The sequence below is a fragment of the Molothrus aeneus genome, chromosome 1 (assembly GCF_037042795.1).
Source record: "Molothrus aeneus isolate 106 chromosome 1, BPBGC_Maene_1.0, whole genome shotgun sequence".
NCBI classification, from domain to species: Eukaryota; Metazoa; Chordata; class Aves; order Passeriformes; family Icteridae; genus Molothrus; species Molothrus aeneus.
This window is the reverse complement of record NC_089646.1, coordinates 105,418,498-105,437,602: the sequence shown is the minus strand read 5'-3', so window position 1 is coordinate 105,437,602 and position 19,105 is coordinate 105,418,498. Positions and strand designations below refer to the sequence as shown.

General features: G+C 41.1%; 1 protein-coding gene across 1 annotated transcript in view; it reads right to left on the bottom strand.

The window, feature by feature from the left end:
* GREB1L (GREB1 like retinoic acid receptor coactivator) overlaps window positions 1-19,105 on the bottom strand; it is a 131,469-nt gene that overhangs the window by 6,371 nt on the left and 105,993 nt on the right. The window contains exons 20-32 of the mRNA XM_066562337.1: window positions 17,815-17,948; window positions 15,456-15,795; window positions 12,352-12,467; window positions 11,764-12,008; window positions 10,179-10,741; window positions 9,630-9,732; window positions 6,637-6,792; window positions 6,292-6,431; window positions 4,407-4,568; window positions 3,892-4,096; window positions 3,042-3,207; window positions 2,119-2,346; window positions 637-778 (exon numbers count right to left, since the gene is read on the bottom strand). Coding sequence (XP_066418434.1) covers window positions 637-778; window positions 2,119-2,346; window positions 3,042-3,207; window positions 3,892-4,096; window positions 4,407-4,568; window positions 6,292-6,431; window positions 6,637-6,792; window positions 9,630-9,732; window positions 10,179-10,741; window positions 11,764-12,008; window positions 12,352-12,467; window positions 15,456-15,795; window positions 17,815-17,948 — 2,700 coding nt within the window. The remainder of the gene's footprint in view (window positions 1-636; window positions 779-2,118; window positions 2,347-3,041; window positions 3,208-3,891; window positions 4,097-4,406; window positions 4,569-6,291; window positions 6,432-6,636; window positions 6,793-9,629; window positions 9,733-10,178; window positions 10,742-11,763; window positions 12,009-12,351; window positions 12,468-15,455; window positions 15,796-17,814; window positions 17,949-19,105) is intronic.

Here is a 19,105-nt window from a genome sequence, read left to right as displayed (position 1 = left end):
CTTTTTAAAAGGAAGATGGTGTGGGATGTGTTGAAAACCACCAGGAACACAAACTGTAAGATTCCTAGATTAAAGACAATCCTTTGAAATACATCTCCATAGGCACAGGTGTAACATACTCTGTGTAAAATATTTTATATATTTTTAAAAATACTTGGATTTCGTGGGGGGATTTCAGAAGGTTGTAGTTTTCAGAGCCTTTCTTCAGCCCTCTTTTTGTTAGGAAGTGCAAGGACTGAAACTCATCACAAATCAGCAAACACCAAAAACTTGTAGCTGTGCTGAATTTTTAAAACTGAATCTGGTACAACTTGCTTGCTTTGGATCAGTCTGCAAAATCTTCATCTATCAGAGATACCACTGAAAAACTACACCAAACTCTTCCCAATCTCTGTCCAACTTCTAATAGATTAGGAGGATTTGTTTAGTGATTTATAAATAGCAAAATGTTTCTCGTTTTCTATTTTTGATGCAGCAGCCCAACCATGGATTAAGCCATAAATGTCAGATGTCAAATAAGCACAAAATAAATCTAAAGAACTAAAGACTAAAGAATTAAAGACTAAGGAACTAAAGAATTCATTATTTCTAGGGAAAACAGGTCCTGATTTTACCACTTAAGTATACCAGACTTACCATGATTTTTGGCTTAACAACAAAGTCCTTTTGTCCTCCAACCTGAATGTGTTTCTTCATGACACTGAAGTTGTTGAAGCGGCAGATGAGGAGGCCACTGCTGTTGGTCCTCAGATTAAAATCCACATCTTCACAGAAGTACCTGGACATTAAACACAAGATCACTAAAGCAGCTGTGTGGCTGCTGTGCACAAACATTCACAAACCCCCTGCTAAAATGCACCACTGTGGGCTCAGCAGAGATTTTTGGAGATCATCTGATATGGTGCCACAAATTTTCTGCAGAGTTCCAAAGACTCATTCCTTCAATGAGCTCCTGGTCAAGGAAAGCAGCTGCTGGTCACCCTAAACCCAAACTAGTCTTCACTTTTCAGTGTGCCTGTGTGCTTCTTCCCCACACCCAATCTGGATTGCACTCATGCTCGTCACACACTGGCATCAGTCATTTCCTCCCCACCCTTTACTTCTTTTTTTGAAATTATTTTTATGTTTGGGGTTTTTTTTTGGACTTGGCAGAAGCTCTGCAGTGACCAACCTCCACCTCTGAACAAACCAGTTCCATATGATATATTTCTCCATAAACTGGAATCAAGGGGAAAAATATGGCTTTAACAAATACTTGGCTATGGGAGAAAAAGCTGCTGGGAAGTAACCCTAGTCCTCCACTATTCATGATGTTGTTCATTTCTATGGACTGACACCCACCTCATGATTCAACCTGACACAGAATGTGAAATCAAGAGCTCTGAAAGTGACACCAGCTTGCTCTGACAGGCTACAATTCCTCATTGAAACACACAGGATCCCTGAAAACAGCAGCAGGAACCCAAGGTGAAAAGCCCCAGGGCCATTTATGGCCAGCAGAGACGGGGTTTATTTGGAACTCACTTGTCTGGGGAGAAGAAGAATTGTGTATTTCTTCAATCTGTGCTGAGACCTAGCAATAAAGGCCCATGATATGGCTGCTTTATTGCAAATGCTTTAGGATGAAGTTAGGTGAGCGCAGGGGTGGGGAGGAAGGAAATAGTAGAAATGTTTTCATCTGGTTTTTTTGCAAACTCAAGTGACAGCAGGGAGGACAGCTATCTCTGAAAGAAATACAAGAATCCCTCCCTCTAGGCACTCTGGAAACTCCCCATTCTTCCTGTAACTGAGGCCATTTGGGCTCCTTTCCTGGACTTTGGGTACAACCAACTATTTTTTTTTCCTCAAGTTTCTTCTTTCCTCATTTTTTCAGTCCTCTGAAGCCCTTCCTTGCCCTTGGTCTGTCTTCCCCAGGTTTTCTTGGCTTATAGCAGTTTCATTTTGATGCCTTACTCATTCAGATGAAACATTTATCACATTGTGTTTTATTTTTGTGATTGTGCACTCATTTCATTACCTAAGGTAGGATCTTTCTGTTTATCTCAAGAGCATTCAGAAACATTGTGACAAGGTTCTTATCAAGCCAAGATGCTATTTTTCCACAGAGATGCTGCCTACCTGTTTAGGTCATATTGCACATTCTGGGTCAGGTCTATGTTGAGCAGTATAAAATCACGCACATGGCACCTGGAGAACGGAGCCTTTGATTTCCTGGTGTTCAGCTTGCTGTTCCATTTCTGAACACCCAGTATTGCATAATGAACAATTTTGGGGGTGGCTTCAATGTGTTGGAGGACACTTTTCAAAGACACATTCTTGCTGAAACTCCCAGGCTCCAGGGACTGGCTGCAAAACATCATCATACACAACATACAAACATATTTTATTATTTTTGTATTACATACCCTGCAAATATATACATGTGTGTGTATAAAAAGGGCCAAAAAATTCGATTGACAACTGAGAATGTTTACTCCAGATGCTGTAAAAATATATACATAAATGAAGACTTTTTAGCAACAGGCAACTAATTTCACCTCATCAGGGCAACCAATCAGAAAATGAGCCTTTCAGCAAAGTTCTTACACAGCAATTTAAGAAGGGAAAAGAAGTCATGTTACACATAAATTTTGGAATGCTATTTTCTCTGCACTGGACAGTGTAAGCACTGAGAAGGTCAAGAGCTTAATGCCTTCTAAGTTCCACAAATAAACTGTTTGCTCTGAGAAACATAAATTGAATCAAAAGAAAGTAACATATTGAAAAATCCCTCAAACAGTTGCTAGAAAGAAGAGTGGCTCTAGGCAAAGAACAAACACAAGCAGGGGTCTGTTGGAGGTACTGACACAGATGTAAGGGCACATTCATGTGGAAGTGTTCAACAGCAGGTGTTGAACTGAATGTTGGTGGCCAACAAAACAAACATTCGGCCTTCCTACTGCTCTGATGCTGGCATCCCTGCCAGATGTTGGACCTTGGTCACAGAAGTGCTGCTGGCAGTGCTGGAGCAGTGCAAGGAGCCAGCGTGGGTGGGCACCAACCTGGACTGCTCATGGGGGCTGTGCATGTTCCACAGGACGCAGGAGTCGTCCATGACCACGATGAAGGGCCACACGCACTGGCGCTTCACTCCCAGCTCCTCCAAGCGGTTTCGTTCCAGTTCCAGATTGTGGTAGGAAAGTTCCTTAATAAGAAACCTGGCAGCACCTGAGGAAATACCATAAAGAAGATATACAGACATCTTTATTAGACTTTATCACTCTTTCCAGAGAAAGGTAACACAAACATCTGCAGTCATTACCCTTTCTGAACTTAGTGCTCATATCACCTTAGTTTGAAAAGAAATCTGTATGTCCCTTTTTCAGTGTGATTAAATCCACAAGGCAGACTCCAAGAAGACTGGATGCTTTAAGATGCTCTGCAGAACACAGTTCTCTGGGCATTAACGAAGTAATTTGAACCAAGAAAGGGCTAAGATTCTAAAACTGAAGCTACTTAAAACTTCTTGCAAAATAAACTCAGCATCCATGAAAACAAATTCCAAAGTTCAAGCCCCCAGTGTTCAGCTGCAGTTAATATTTACCTTCTGCTAACTAAAACATTGCAATTTGAATATGTGTTAAACATCTAGAATTTACACAGCAAGATTGAGTAAAATGAGTGAATATGGCCCACAAAACATCAGACTTTAAGCTGAAAAGGCAGTGATCCATGCAAACATATATTCCATGCCCCTGACAGCAGTTCTTCTGCATTTTTGCACAGACATTGCTGCTGTTATCACAGCAGGTATGTGAGGAGCTGCTGCATGGTTTCCTGCAACAGCATGATCCACACTGTCCAATGCAGATCTTGGTACCTTCACAGCAATGCATTTACGGTGTCTCTTACCAACTCCAGCGTTGTTGAACATGCCTGGCAGGACAAGCATGATGTGGTTGGGCCAGTATTTTCGGTAAAGTGGCATTTCATACTCCTTGACTACCAGGAGGTGCAGGTGGCTGATGCCTTCCATGGCATGGTAGAGGTTCAAGAGTCCATGCTCATGACGTCCACTCGATGGGGTGAAGATAGGACTCTTGACTGCATTCAAATTCTGCTGGAACACAAGGTATTTTGGCAACATTAGGGTGAAAAAGCAGGTTATTCCTGGTAGGGACTTCCATTTGTTTATTTTTTACACCACATTTTAACATCACTGATTATTGCAACACATGAATTGGACACTGGGAACAGAAAAAAGGATGTTTGCCCTCAAAAAACCCATTCTAAGGGCACTCAGGAAAGATTTACACAAAGGACTTCAAAACAAAAAGACAACAGAAAAAACCTCCTCCCATTAATTTGCATATGTATACCAAGCTGCCTGCGTGCAGCAGATGGGTGAGAGCAGCACACAAACGCACCTTGTCAGAAACGAGTGGGAGTCGCATGCTTTCAAGATGTTTTCCCTGCTTGCTGAAGACAAAATGGTTCTCTTTGGACTTGGGGATTATAAAATGCAGCTGAACCTCTTCTCCCAGCATCGAGGATGAAAACGTGAATGCATGCAGAGTGGAGTCAGACACCTGAAGACCAACAAGCAGCAAAAAGAGGTTTCCAGCAGGTAACACAGAAGGAGTAACAAGGAGGAGGAGTTCTTACAGTCACAGTACTGGAAGCCATCACAGAAGAACATCCAAACCACTCTTTCAGTAATCATGTTCCTCACAATAACGTACATTATTGAGGCCTTGCTATTAAAGGAATCAGCTTTCTGTACCAGTAATGGTCTTTGGCCAAACAGGACTCTTCTGAAGTCCATTTCAGCTAGGAATTATTTCTCATTATTTACAAACAGAAGTCAAATATACAGATACACACACATACATAAACATGCATACATACTAGGAAAAAAACTGTCCAAATCAATTTACCCAGAAGGTTCAAAGAGCAGTGCAGTATGTGGGGGTGCCTCCACAGCAGCATGCACCATCATTCAGACACCTCAGCAGGAGCACTACTGTATTGGTGTCAGTATAGTATTTTTCCTGTGGCAATACTCTCCTAAGTAGTAGTGTGACCAAAGCAGACCGCACCATTAACAAGGCTATGAAGAATTTGGGTGAGCTTAAGTTTGCCCAGCATTGCACTGAACCATATAAGTGTATACAAATGCCTACACAGATGATAGATGTCATCCTACAAAAGCATCTGTCTTACTACAAAGTCAAATCAATTACTCTTACCAATGAGCTTTCCATAATATTTTGCTAAAAATTGAAATAATTAGCCTAAGATGGAAAATGAAAGCAACTTTATTTAGGTTTTGTTAAAGCATTTAAGAATCCCTCTCTCTTCATAATGTTTGCTATCCAGTGACTCCCCTTTGCAAGTATAATTTCCCTGAGCTTAATTATCTTAATTCTATATACACAGCTCACAGTGACACATAGAAGTAGGTGTTTATAGTTATTAGTACTAGTTATGTTTAACCACATGCACAAAGATAAGTGGAGGGAACAACAGATGTCCTTGGGGAGCATTTGCTTCTGTCAATGGACTTAATGAAGCATGAGGTTTAGATCAGACCTGCTGGTGCTGCTCTGAGGGAACTGGCATTGTGCACTGCCAGGTCAGGGTGTCTACACTGCCATATCTTAATAGCAAGCTGCTGGAAAACATTAGCAAGCAAGGAATGAATGAATGGAGATAAGAAACTTCCAGGTAAATTGCTGCTGCTGGTTAAGAAATAATGTGTGAGCTATTAACCAGGAATAATCTTACTTGCCAGTCTTCTGTGAGCATAACTGTTTGCTTTAGAAATGAAAGGGTTTTTTAACTAAACAGATTAAAATGTTCATTTCGGTCCAGTGACTCATAAGCTACTGCTGAGAAGGATGCACAGTTACATACAAGGCAAGGAAGAAGGAGGTCTTGCCCTCTCCCATCACAGGTGCGGATGGCTGGCATTTAGGTTAGACAAGCATTTCTCTTAATCTTTACAGTCTTCTCCCATGAGACACTGCAAGCCCTCTGGACAGGCTGAATAATGCTTTGGCTTCAGAAAACTAATCACAATATTCACCCTTTGCCAGAGGCAGCTGCAGAGAAAAACTGCTCATTCAGAACGTGGCAGACACAGTTGATGCTCCTGGGTCTGTAGCTCAATATCTCCCCTGAGAATGGAAGAATTAAACAATTCCATCTGAGGCAAGGTGAAAGCATGAGTCCTGAGATGAGAGCAGTATGCCTGGAGAGACCACAATAAAAAACCAAGGATGCAGTTTACCCTTAGACCTTGACACCAACCTGTGCAGCAGGATTAATGTCCATGTACTGATGGCACTGCTCACAGTGATGGAAGGTGTTGTAAGCTGCATATTTAGTCAGCATCATGGACACGGTCTCCCTTTTTTTAGGTTCCTCTGATTTTGTTTCTTTGCTTGTTTCTGTGCACAAAGAAAAGAAATACCTGAAATTTTAGGAGCGTTAAAAAACAGATACTGTGATCCTGGCACTGTGAAGAATACATAAATTATTTTTTTCCATTTCATTCTGGAGATTAAAGGTTCTTGTGAACTTGTGTTCAAATGAACCAATAAACACTGAATCTCTGCAGGAAAGTATTCCTTTAAAAGTCTACATGTTACTTACCTTGTTTCACTCTTGAGAGTTGCTCTGTGTACACAGGACTTATATTTCTGTACTTAGGGTCATGTACACTCAGGTCGAAAGATATTTTGCTGAAGATCTCAATGTCTGGCCAGTGGTCATTGCTAGACTGAGTAACTTCACTGTTTTCTGTATGATCTGCAACAACACACTTCAGGTAAGCAGAATCAGATACTCACTAAATGATGCCTATGTGGTGGTTGCTGCTTTACAGTTGCATTGGAACTCACACAGGCACACACACACACAGAGCAACATCTCTGAACACCATAAATACTACCAGTGAAATTACAATCCACACAAAGCCATTCCAAAGAAATGGCAATTCCTTAGAAACTGTGTGCAGGAGGAGAGGCCTCCTAGGTATCTTTCATGCTGCTGAGGTATAATTCACTCTGGTTTAAGCTTAAAATGCTCAGATGAATGGTCCTATTTGTGCAGAAGGCACAGGTGTAGTAGTTTTGAGCCCCTCTGTGATGGAATGAAGAGCACTGGGTAAATGAGAAGCAAAAGTATCCAAAGGCAGAAGGATGAAAGCAAGGAAAGAGAGGTTGTGTATATTTATGAGCTAGTAGCTGGTGGTACATGATAAAGGCAGTAGAAGAAACGCTTCTATTACAACAAGGATCAAATGAAACTTTTCTGTACTGATCCAACAGAGATAAGTCTAAAGTAGAAAATCAAGTTTAAGCAATGGGAATGGTAGAAAACACTGGCCTAAAAAAACAGCTTTGGAATGCAGCTTGAACATGAGTCAATTCAGATTAAAATGAGATGGAAGAACACATGAAAATAGGTGTATAACTGAGGTTACTGATTTTAGAAAAGTGAACTCAGGTGAAATGAAGGTTGGGTATATGGATGAGCACATGCTCACCCTACTCTGCTGCAAGAGAAGAGACAGTAATCTAAAGAGCTCTGAGTCCATTACTTTGACCTGGGTAATATTCAAAATTTGGAGAGGGTGAAGGAAGTAATTAAAGATGTTGAATTAAATTAAAAATATGATAAAATGCAAATAGGTTGACTAAAGAAATCCTGTGTTACTTTCATTATTTCATGGCCATGAAATCCCTATTTCTCTGAACAAAGAAAATGCAATGAATCTTATCCTTCTAGACTCAAGTACTTGGTATGATACTATAGGACAAATTATTAATACAGCTGAAGAAAATGGAGAATGGTCTGTAAATTGAAAGAGTTGACTAGATAGAAGATGGCAGTATGTAACATTGCAAGCATAAAGGCAGGTGAGATTACCAATGAAGTTAAAGGTTCAATAGAGGGGCACACTGTTTAATATTTTCACTAATCTCACCAGCTTAAACAAAAAATTGGTTTAAGTTTGCTGGTGGCACACTCCTAAAAGTCATTGTCAACATGCAAAAGGAATCAAAGATCAGCAACGGAATTCAATGGCCTCAACAACTGTAACAACTGTAACTTGGTGATATTTAACAGGAAAAATGTGAGTCATATGTACATTGAAGGATTAATAATAAGCATTTCTGCAGCAGGTTGGGAGCACCTTGGTTGGAAATGACAGAGTTGCTGAGAAACCTGGAGTACCAGCTAAGTTAGCATCAATGCCACTGAAAAGGGAGAATGGAAAAGACCATTCACAGGTTTCATCAATCATGGGGCTTTCAGTGGGGGCAGGGAAACACATAAGCTGTTGTAGGCTGGATTGGTTAAACATTCAGTTCTGCTCACCCATGCACCAGAAGGATAAATTGAAAATAGATGTGCAGGCCAGAGTACCAAACTGATTAGGAGAATAAAGAGCCTGTCATTTGTGAGAATCCTGTAAGAAGATCCAGACTACCTAGGTGAATGCTGAAGGGGAGGTAAGATAGCTGCCTGACCACTCCAAAGAAACAAACCTCAAAGAAGAGAAAAAGTATTTTAATTTAAATTATTATGTTTTTTGGTTCCAAACAGAATGCATATAAATGGGACAGAAACATATATGGCGTGGAGAATAAAGTAGTATTAAAAATAATGAGAACACGAGGGCTCTGGAGAAGCATTCCAACAGAAGTAGTGGGAGCAAAAAAGCCACAACCAAAAACCCCAACCAAACCCAAACTGCCCTTCTGCTGGAGTTCCATGCATTCCTCGCAGGGGTGTGATACATTGCCATGATCTCAACAGGCCAGTCAGCATGGTGCAGAACATCTCCTGCATTTTGATATTTCATCCTAAGTTTTTGAGGTACTGCCCCAAAGCTCCAAATCAAAGGAAAATATCTTTTTCCTTTTTTTTTTTTTTTTGCATTAATAACACTGTATGAACAGAAATATTAGTCTTTTCAAAGGTTCAACAACAACTACATTTTCAGGATGCCAGTCTAATGGTCATGAGAATTATGTACCAGAACATCATGAAGAGGACTAATTTTTAAAAGGTTTTGCTCTTCTCAAGGCAAAGTCCTGCCATGGCAGTTAATGGATCTGTGGGATCTGACAAATGAGCACAAATCCAAAGAGGATCCTGCTGTCCTTTATCCTCAGCATAAAACCTGCAAACTGCAGACAGGAGACAATCTTACTGAAAATGGGTATATAACTTCTAAATAAACATAAATAATAGTTAGGTTTCAGCCAGGAACAAAATGTTCTTAAATGTCCTGTCTGCTTAAAAGCAGACAGCACTTAAAAACCTGCAAGGAGAGAGAAAACATGGACAGATGTCGCCCATTTACAGCCTTGTGTTCACTTTTGTTTGAGTGCTACACAAATGTATCAACCCAAAATACATTTAATAGTTCTCAGATAAGCCCATTACAAAGTTCACTTTTTTATCAATGTATACTGAAATATATGCAGACACCTAGAGCCTAGCTACACACCAATGGAGAGGACATGTAGTAGGTGTAATTCATAGTCTTTTAATGAGCCTAAAAACTTCCTTGCTGACTAATACACAGGTAGGCTCTTTATAATACATCTTAAGAATACCTACTAAATACTTACTGGCATTAATTTCTTCTTCATCATACACATCTACTTCCAGCAACCGGATCAGCATGCGGAAGAGAATCCTTAGGAACTGCAAGTATGAACCAGTCTTTCCAACCTGAGCCAGAGATGGAAAAAGTCTAAATGCCAACCCAAAGTACTACAGTGGAAGTTTGGTACATTTCAGATAAATGCCTCTGGGCTTACCCCAAAGCTCTGTTTTCAGCTCTGCCTGAAAACACTGCAAGATGTAATATTGCCCACTATACTGAAAACACTTCTACTAAATTGCTCTCTGAGCACAACCTGGTCACAGCCTGTGTCACTTTGGTATGCAGGGAGATCAGCAGTGATAACTGCTTCTCTCCTGTTGACAATGTTATGCCCAGTGCCACCCACATGTGTTTCACCTAGGCTAAAACATGACATAAAGCATCACCCTTCCTCTCCTTACCACTTTCAGCATCGACTTAGCCTTAAAATTTGACTTTGATTTTTGACCTCAGAACACATCACTGCAAACTTGGCCCCCCTCAGACTGCTGAAAAGGCAGGAGGAACTTACTTGTGGTGGCCCTGTCAAAAGCAGCCTCCGGGGGTGAAAAGTCCTGGTGCCAGACGCCTCGGCCTGATTGCTGAAGTCCGCGTGGTGCTGCCGGGCCGTCGTCCACTGCCTGTAGTACAGAGACTGCTCCTCACTGCTCATGTCCTTGTGCAGCAGAGGCCTCAGGGAGCTCAGCCAAGACACGTCAGCGTGAGGCAGGAGGGAAGAGGAGGAAGGCAAGTTCCCATTTTTCTGCGAGCTCAGGAGGCAGTAGGCAGCTTTGGACAGGATGACGATGCGCGGCAGTGCCACACGGAGGGCCTTGCTGTCCTTGGCTGACTGGGCAGGCCACTGGAAAGTCTGGGAGACTGATGACAGCGAGGAGAGCTTGGGGGTGGTGCTGCTGGCCATCTGGTTACCCAGCGAGTCACACTCTTGTTTCAGGGTCTCTCTGGCTGTAAAGCTGGAGTAAGCTCCCTCGTCTACTGAGCTGTGTGCCACTGCCTGAAAGTTCAGGGATGGTGCCTGCTTCTGAGACTTGTCTGTGGCACTTGAGGAGCTCACACCGTTGTCAGCCAGGGAGCCTGGGAAAACAAATAGCAAGCAATGAAAAGTTACTGACTGATGAAAGAAATCCATGAATTCATTTGATCTATGTGACAATCCTAATGCACAAACACTTCTGTTCAGTGAATGCTGCTGTGGCTTAGGTCAGTGTTTCACCATGTAAGAAGAAATCATTTATATCTGTCTGTCCCTTTGGCTGGGGAGGCAAATGTCCTGCTGCAACAGGGGTCAGACTCCAAGTGCTCGCTTCTCATCTCTGTATGCTATCTATCATTTCCCATCTAGGATTTGGAATTTGATGGTACAATGCTCTGAAAGTCAAGTTTAACAAACCACTGTATACACAGATCAATTGTATCTTCCTTTCTATGAAGAACAGAGCATTTATTTCACTGCAACTTGACATGAACTGGGCTATGTCCCCTCCTCCTCCCTACCTGTCAGGTTCAGTTAGTGTATGGGAAGACCTGGTGCACAGCAAAGACCCAGTTCAGCTGCCTTAATACCTCAGACTCATAGGGAAATAAAGGGAAGGAACCAGAAGTGTCTGCAGAATGCAAAGAACGGAAGGCTTGGTGGGAGGTGATGCCTGAAGAGGTAGGACAAGACCCAACCATTCTGTTGGTCTTGGCAAGGAGGCAGATATCCATCCTCACCCATAGGTATTCCCAGAGTTACAGAGTGTTTTTCTATTCCTAGAATTTTATGCTAGCCCTTTTTGCTCTGATTTTTAAGATCTTTTCAGGATCCACTGAACAAAGCTAGCAACAAATGTGAAATACAAGTTTAAAAATCAAAATCACAAGGGACGCTTGGTTATGGCACACCATCCCTTCCATGGAAACACCGTCTCCTTTTAGCAGTAGACAGGAAAATTGCTCACTGTGTGAAGAATCTGCAACTAACATTTCATTGTCTAGCCTGCAGCTGAATCCAGCTAAGCAACCCACATTTGAGAAAACATCTCACTGTTTGCATCCAAATTCCAGTGACTCAGGAATAAAGACTTGTTTTCCAGACCAACAGTAGGATAACTGACCTGAGGTTCCAGTGACAGCACTGCTGTTGCTCTGGGGCCGGTCCAAGTCTATCAGCAGCTCGTCAGAGTCATTCTCGCTGCCATTTGCCTTCTCCTGCTCCTTCTCACTGAGGTCAAGAGCTACAATAGGCCCTCGAATTGCCTCCTTGGAGACGTAGCAGCATGCCAGGCCCACCTCTTGCTCTAACGCAGTACGAGTTAAGTAGCTGGAGTCAATTAGTCGAAGGTCACAGTATTTCAACGACCTAGGAAAGCCAACTCAAATGAAAAAAGTTTTGTTTTCTCTGACTTTGAAGAACACTCCCTATCTTTAACTGGTTACTAAAAATTCATTAACAATTTTATTTGCCCATACATATAAAATTATTTTTAAATATTCAGTACATAAGGTGTGCTCCTTCATACTTTGCACAGACACTTACTGACCCACACATGACTTTTCACAAGCTATACTTTTCAAACCTTTAAAAGTTCTAACTGAAGTCTGCAAAAATATGCTTCTTTTGTGAAAAGACAGCTAGATAGAATCAAAACCAACTTATCTAAACATGTTAGAAAGCAACCACACTGAAAGAGTAATAACAGCACCTGGGGAAAGTCTCTCCCAGAGGGTCTTTGCCGGTGAGAATAACAATGCAAGGTAGACCTTCCAGATCCTGATAGGTGCGAGGAATCCAGTCATCCTGCTCATTGCCCCTCCAAGCCTGTGAACAGAGAATATTCCAGTCACACCTAAATGAAATCTTCTAAATCTTCTGCTGTTTCCTTTTTTCACCAGTTCCTGCTTTTGCTTTTTATACAGAGCTTGCTTACTCAAGGGCCAACAGGAAGGAGACCTTGGGTGCAGGCATGCATTTGTTTTCTGGTAGCCAACTGTTAGCCAAGCATTAAATGCAAAGAAAAATGGGTGCATAGCATACGTTATTCAGTGCTGGAAATATTCACCAGGTGTGGCACTAGTGTGGGCTGTCAGAGAAAAAAGCCATTGATGCGTTCAGTTTGCACAGATAAAAGATATTAATGTAAAGCTAAAGTAAGACTTTGAAGTGGAGCGTGAAAATGGGCCAATGAACCTTGTTTAATTATTTTATACAAGGAAAGATTTCATGACAGAAACACATTTCACCTTTCCCTGGAGGTAATCCCCCCCTGAAAGAACTCTTTACCCACAGTCTATCAAGGCCTGAGACCACAAAACTGCACCATTTTCCCTTAGCACTGGAAAGGTTGGTTGCATCAGTCTCATGTCCTTACATCCTTCAATCCCCCCAGTCCAGCAGAGCTTACTGAAAAAATTTATTTCCCCAATTAACTAGCAGTATCTAATGACTTGGGAAAGCAGCCTTGGCAGCAGAGAGAGAACTTCTGGCTCAAAAGGGTTAGTCCAGCTGTGTGTTCCTCTGCCTCTCCACAAAACAAAGTTTCTGTGAAAGTGCATGACTATAAAGTGAAATAGGGGAAGACAATTTTTCTTTTGATTTTCCTCGATTTTCTTTTTTGCTAGCATAAGGACCTAAAAATAATGAGTGCCTAGGGTTTTGAGATGTAAACTTGCATCCAGAAGATATATTTCTTGACCATCTTTCTCAGGAAGGTCAGAGAGGTGCAACCCTCAGGGCACCTCACTTCTGAATGTCTCCCAAACAGTTTGATTCTTGTTACACTTAAAGGGTATGCCATGACAGCATCCCTGTCAGTGAAATAGTTAATTTAAACTGTCTTCCATCTCTTGTTTCATTCTGTAGCTCTGACTCCCTGATGGAGAGGAACAACCTGGCTGGCTGGTCTGGCTGACCAGCAGGCTAGTCTGACAGAACAATGCAGCCACCAGCACTGCAGAGACAGCTTCCCACCCTCCCTGCCCTGCTGTGGCATCACACACTCTGCTAATGCCATCAGAGAGAGGGACCAAGTAAAGTCACACTTTTCAGCTGGGTTCACTAACACCTGTAAAGCTTCCCTCCCTGCCTCTGAAAATGGTCATGATGAGGTCTCATCCTTCCTGCAACCAAGAGTATTTATTGGTGGGACCGCATTTTGAGCCTCAGCACTCAGTAGCCTCATATTGCTCTCTCCCCATACACACATCAAAAAAAGGGCTGGGATGCTCATACTGAAAGCTCTCCACTGACTCTAGTCCTGTCGTTTCAGTACTCCACCTAATGTCAGAACAAATGCCCAGCAGCATAGAGACTAAATCAAATTTGTCTGCAATAACCCAGGCTGATGAATTTTATAATGGGAATCAGCTCCCCAAACATATGCTCACACCACGTCAGAAATCTTGTGTTATCCCAGGCACCAGACTAGCAGGTATGGTAGCACAGCACCAGCCTCACAGGTGACCTTTATTATTCTGAAATACTACTGGGACACCCCACCTAAAAAGACATTACAGGCTTATATTTGGGCAACTGAATTCTTCTCCTTAACTCCCTTCATATGCATGGTTCAGATTTGAGGGCTTTTCTTCTAGTAAACTGCAAGAAAAGAAGAAAGAATCCTACAGCTCTGTTCAGTCCAAAACCACATCCTATGTTTTGGGGAGAGGAACAAGAAGAATTATTAAGAAGATTTTTCACTCTCTACCTGATAAAATTCTTCTATTCCAGACCAATGTCTACATGGATATCCACCTGCAACAGCTCCACAGTCAAGGCCTCATAGGCTGCTTCAGCACTGTGTAAGGGCTGCAACTCATTATGGCAAAGCACTATTAAGAAGCCCTCACAGGATTCAACCCAGAATTATTTAAGAGTGGGATTCATTCCTATCCAAAAAAATCCACCAGCACAGAGCAGTTAATCTCACATGCCATTGTCTCATTTATGACTACTTTCTTCCCTCTCCTGCTGCACATAAAGTTTGAGAAGCAGGAGTCATAGTTTCTTTAAAGGACATTTTATCTGCTTTTGGCTGTAGGCAAGCTCTCTCAGACAGGCTCAAAAAATTCATTCCTCTTTTCTGTGGTTTTCATCCCTCTTTTCCGTGGCTTTGAATACAGTGTGTAACTCACAGTAGAAGCAGAAAATTAAGCTCTCTGTGAGCAAAGTTCAGGACAGATAACCAGTACTACTTTCAGGCTGATACCTAAGGCAGACAACTCATCTCCCCTTTGTTTAATGTAGTGAGGTCAATACATGAAGTGGGTTTTGTGACTTGAACCATGCTCTTTTAAATCCATGCAAAATTTTAGGCTGGTGCAGATATGCTAGGCATATATGCATGTAGACTCTTTAGGCTTTCAGCATGCAGGGGTTGAGGAAAGAAATCTGTGACAAATAGTATACTTTACCAGTTATCAGAAGGGCAGAAGATAGATGAACAGAGCAGACAACAGATACACTAGACAGACAGATAAGTTGGTGGAAATAATTAGTTTGCCTACAGAGATCTGAGCTCTGCTTTTAGAGGTGAACCCTATCTGATGCATGCTGTTATTCAACTTTAAGAAGTGAAATAACAGCTGGTGTTTGACTTCATGAACCAGTAACAATTCAGGTTTGCTCCAAGTCTCTCTACCTTTTATGCTCAAAGTACAGAAATGCATTCATAGTGACAGATACAGAACACCTGCCCTTTCCCTACAGAATAATTCACCTATAAACACGTGGGAATAACCACAAAACAGCTACAACAGCCAGATGACTACAGTGAGCACACAAACAAACAAACATTCAGCTCCTGCTGACCTTGAGCCGTGTGACGAAGTGTTTGGCCACAGTGAGCTCCGAGGCAGGGTTCCCCAGGAGGATCTCAAAGCGATACTGCAGCCCCAGCTTGTCCCTGACTTCCTGCAGCCTCTCCTTGGCCAGCATGGCCAGCTGCACTGATGGCACCCGGATGACCAGCATGTGGCCACAGCCGTTCTTGTCCTTTCCTGGACTTGTGATGAGGTCATCCATGATGCTGAGTGTTTCAGGTGTGCTGTGATCCCTCAGAGAGGCCATGGTGGTGAGGGCCATCAGAGCTTGGGAATACTGCTGGATGAGCAGGTAGCAGCGGATCACCATGCTGTGCAGCCGCGGGTACCTTGCGGGAGACACGGTTCTGCATTAGCACGTGCAAAATCACAGCACTGTCTGAAAATCATCCAAAAAGCAGGACTGCACAGTGAAGAAGTGACTATTTTTTCCAGTAGTGGTCAAAAAATGAAGTCTTCCATTTTCATAGACAAAAATTTTGAACAAATTTGGCCCAAGTCCTGAGCTCAAGTAACAGAAATTATAAACTTCTCTTACTCTGATCTAGTCCAAAATTTCAGCTAAAGATCTTTGGCTTGATGGAGATAAGGAACACCTCAGATCGAATTTATTCCCAGAACACACGCTTATAATTGCTTTGCTTTCCACAAGCTTTTTCTTCTACAAACTTGAGGACCATTGTGGCTTCAAGTGGTTAGTGGGAAAAGTACTTCATAATTTCACAACTCTCAATCTCTCATCAGAAAGCTGGATTTACCAATAGGAATTGCTGGTTCTGAGCCAAATCTGAACTCCCATTTTGCTTTTTAACTTACACAGCCAACATCATTGCTTTCATTACAGCTACATGCAGTGACAACAAATATGAAGTAAAATTTTAAGAGAAATAAAATTAAAACCTACTCAAGCAAAAAAACCCACTCAATTTCTAGACATTTCCCATGAGCTCCCTTGCCACCATAATACAGAAAAACACACTACTATGCTTTGAGTGCTGGTCTTGTGTCACATAAGTCCGAATAACTAAAATAACTAGAAGTTCCAAATTTCTCTGGTGTCTTTCTTGAGTAATCTAATAGACAATATGATACCCATTTAAAGAAAGTTTTGGGTTTGTGTTTAGCCAGTAGATACAGTAGTTTGTTCTGGATACCATCAGCCAGTCATTAAACCAGTTAATTTTTAAAATACTTTTTACTCTTCCTGCCATAAAAGTACCCACTGCACTTCTGCTACTAAAACAAATGGAGCCTTTCTTATAATACAAAAATGTCAGCAATATTTTCAGCTCGTAAGGCTGAATGGCTCATCCACCCAGACAGAATAGCCCAGTTTCTTGAAAACAGAGCCTAAACTGATAAACTGCCACACAAAAACATAGCCTGGCTCCAAGGTAGAGAGGTTCACCTGCCATCAGTTTCTAGTATTATCCTAATCTCGTATGATTATTTGCACATACATAAATCCTCCTTCATCCTTTTTTTCACCCACACTTAAACAGAAAGAGAGTGATAGTGACCACTATCTCTTCCACTGGATTTGACCAGAAAGAATAGAAGAAATCTAAGGAACTGACCAAATTATTATTGCCTATTTGTAGATAATAACAAAATTAAGTATTAATGATATACTTAATTATTAATGTTGCTAATTTAACATACTTTTACTTAATAAATACAGATGCATTTACAACTATTATATTGACCTAATTAAAACAGAAAACACAGTATTGAACACAGAACAATCCTGTTCTAGCGAACATGAAAACACGAGACCTATTATTTGAAGTGCTATAAGGGATCTGTCCTGCTGATATGCATAGCAGATTAACTCCACATTGCTGGAAATGACAGTATTCCCCTCACTCCTGAAATGGACACATTTAATTGTATCTTGGATATGTGCCATGAAAGTAGCTTTTTCAGGCAGCTGCAGGGTACTAACAGGCCCTGAGCTGCAGGAACCAAAACCATGGCCACCTACTGAAATAACAAAAATTGTTTTAGAAACACCCTCACCACCAACGAGAGAGACACCAGAAGTGGTAAGGCATGAAACCTGTGCTACCTTCTGAGCTCAGTGAGGGCTGAGCCAAAAGAAGAGAGAAGCACAGCTGAATTCAGCTTGCTGCTGAATGGGCCCAATCTCTTCTATAAACAAATGAAGGACATCCACTCCCTTCTTCAACTGCACTAAAATTGTTACAAAATTAAAATTGCACCTACTTCATGTTTTCCAAGATCAACATCAAAGGTCATCATGTCTTCGTCCCTGTAATGGGGCTCATAAAGATGTATCTTTAAGATCCCAACTGGGCAGAATCCCAAGTTTCCATGTTATTATTTACCTTTCTAAAAGCGTGTTGACCATTTTTTCAAAGGTTTCATCACATCTCAAAAGGGGACTTGTGACTCCCCACTGGAGGGATTTGCTGTATTCATTCAAACCAAAGTATAGCTTTTCTTCATTTGCCGCATCATCCTGTTTCATGCACAAACAGCAAAAATATAGGTATTCCAGAACAAATTTTTATTTCTTGTGTCATTTAAAAAAATAAGTGGAAAGCACGTTCCCAACCAAAGAATCCTTTCTTTTTATCCATTCTCCCTAAGTGATGCTATTTATTTGTTTCAATGAATACAATAAAATGTAAATTTTATTTTTTTAATTTTTTTACTTAACCTATTAATTGCCTACAGCTAGGAAAGACATATGTAGGTCCTTGCAAAATTTTCAGTATTATCTACTACCTGTGACTGCACGGGGTTTCTAGAATTCTGCTACTCATTTTCTGATCCCCTATCTCTGGCTTTAAATCTACTGACAACTGTCATCTCATTTCTATTTAGAGTAGAACCTGAAAAGAGAAGGATTATTAATTTCCAAAGTTGTTCTTGATTGTCAGAGTCTACATGCTTTTCTAATGAAAACCACAAATTAGTAATTTTTTTTTTGTTGGAATGTAAATCTGCATTCAGCTATCAGAAAGACAGAATATTTGTGTTTCAAATTTCATGAGCCTTTGATGGAAGCACAGCATATTCTCCAGTGCATTTATATCAGCAGTAATCTCTAGGAATGTAATTAACCACCTACAGTCTCCCCCTTTCTTGTGGGTTATTTTTTTAATCAGAAGACTGAAAGTTGGTAATTTTTTTACTTTTGGGAAACAAAAAAATTGTCTAGACCATTTTAGAAGGTCACCACATGGTTTATATTAACAATCAACCAAAAAGCAAACTTAGAACATTCATTCATTCTGTCATTTTACATTAACTATTTTTTACAGCTCTCATTTTAAGACACTTTGCAGAAATAAATGGTCCACTCAGCACAGTAAAGTCAAATCTGATATAAACACACCAAACAAGTAATAGGAGAAAATGCTATTTTTAGCAGGTTTATCCAAAACATCCTCAGAATCAGCTGGCTGAAATGATGGAAAAAGTTAATAGTGCAGAATATCCAACAGGACATTTCCTCTGCACAGTGACAGCACCTGCTACAACAAAACTTGTTAACCTAGCACACAACTTTAACTAGGACTGGGAATGTAATGAACAGACATGACAGGCTATGTGACATGTAACTTACAGTCAAAAGTCAGACTGCTTGAAAAGGGAAAGGCAGCTCTGGAG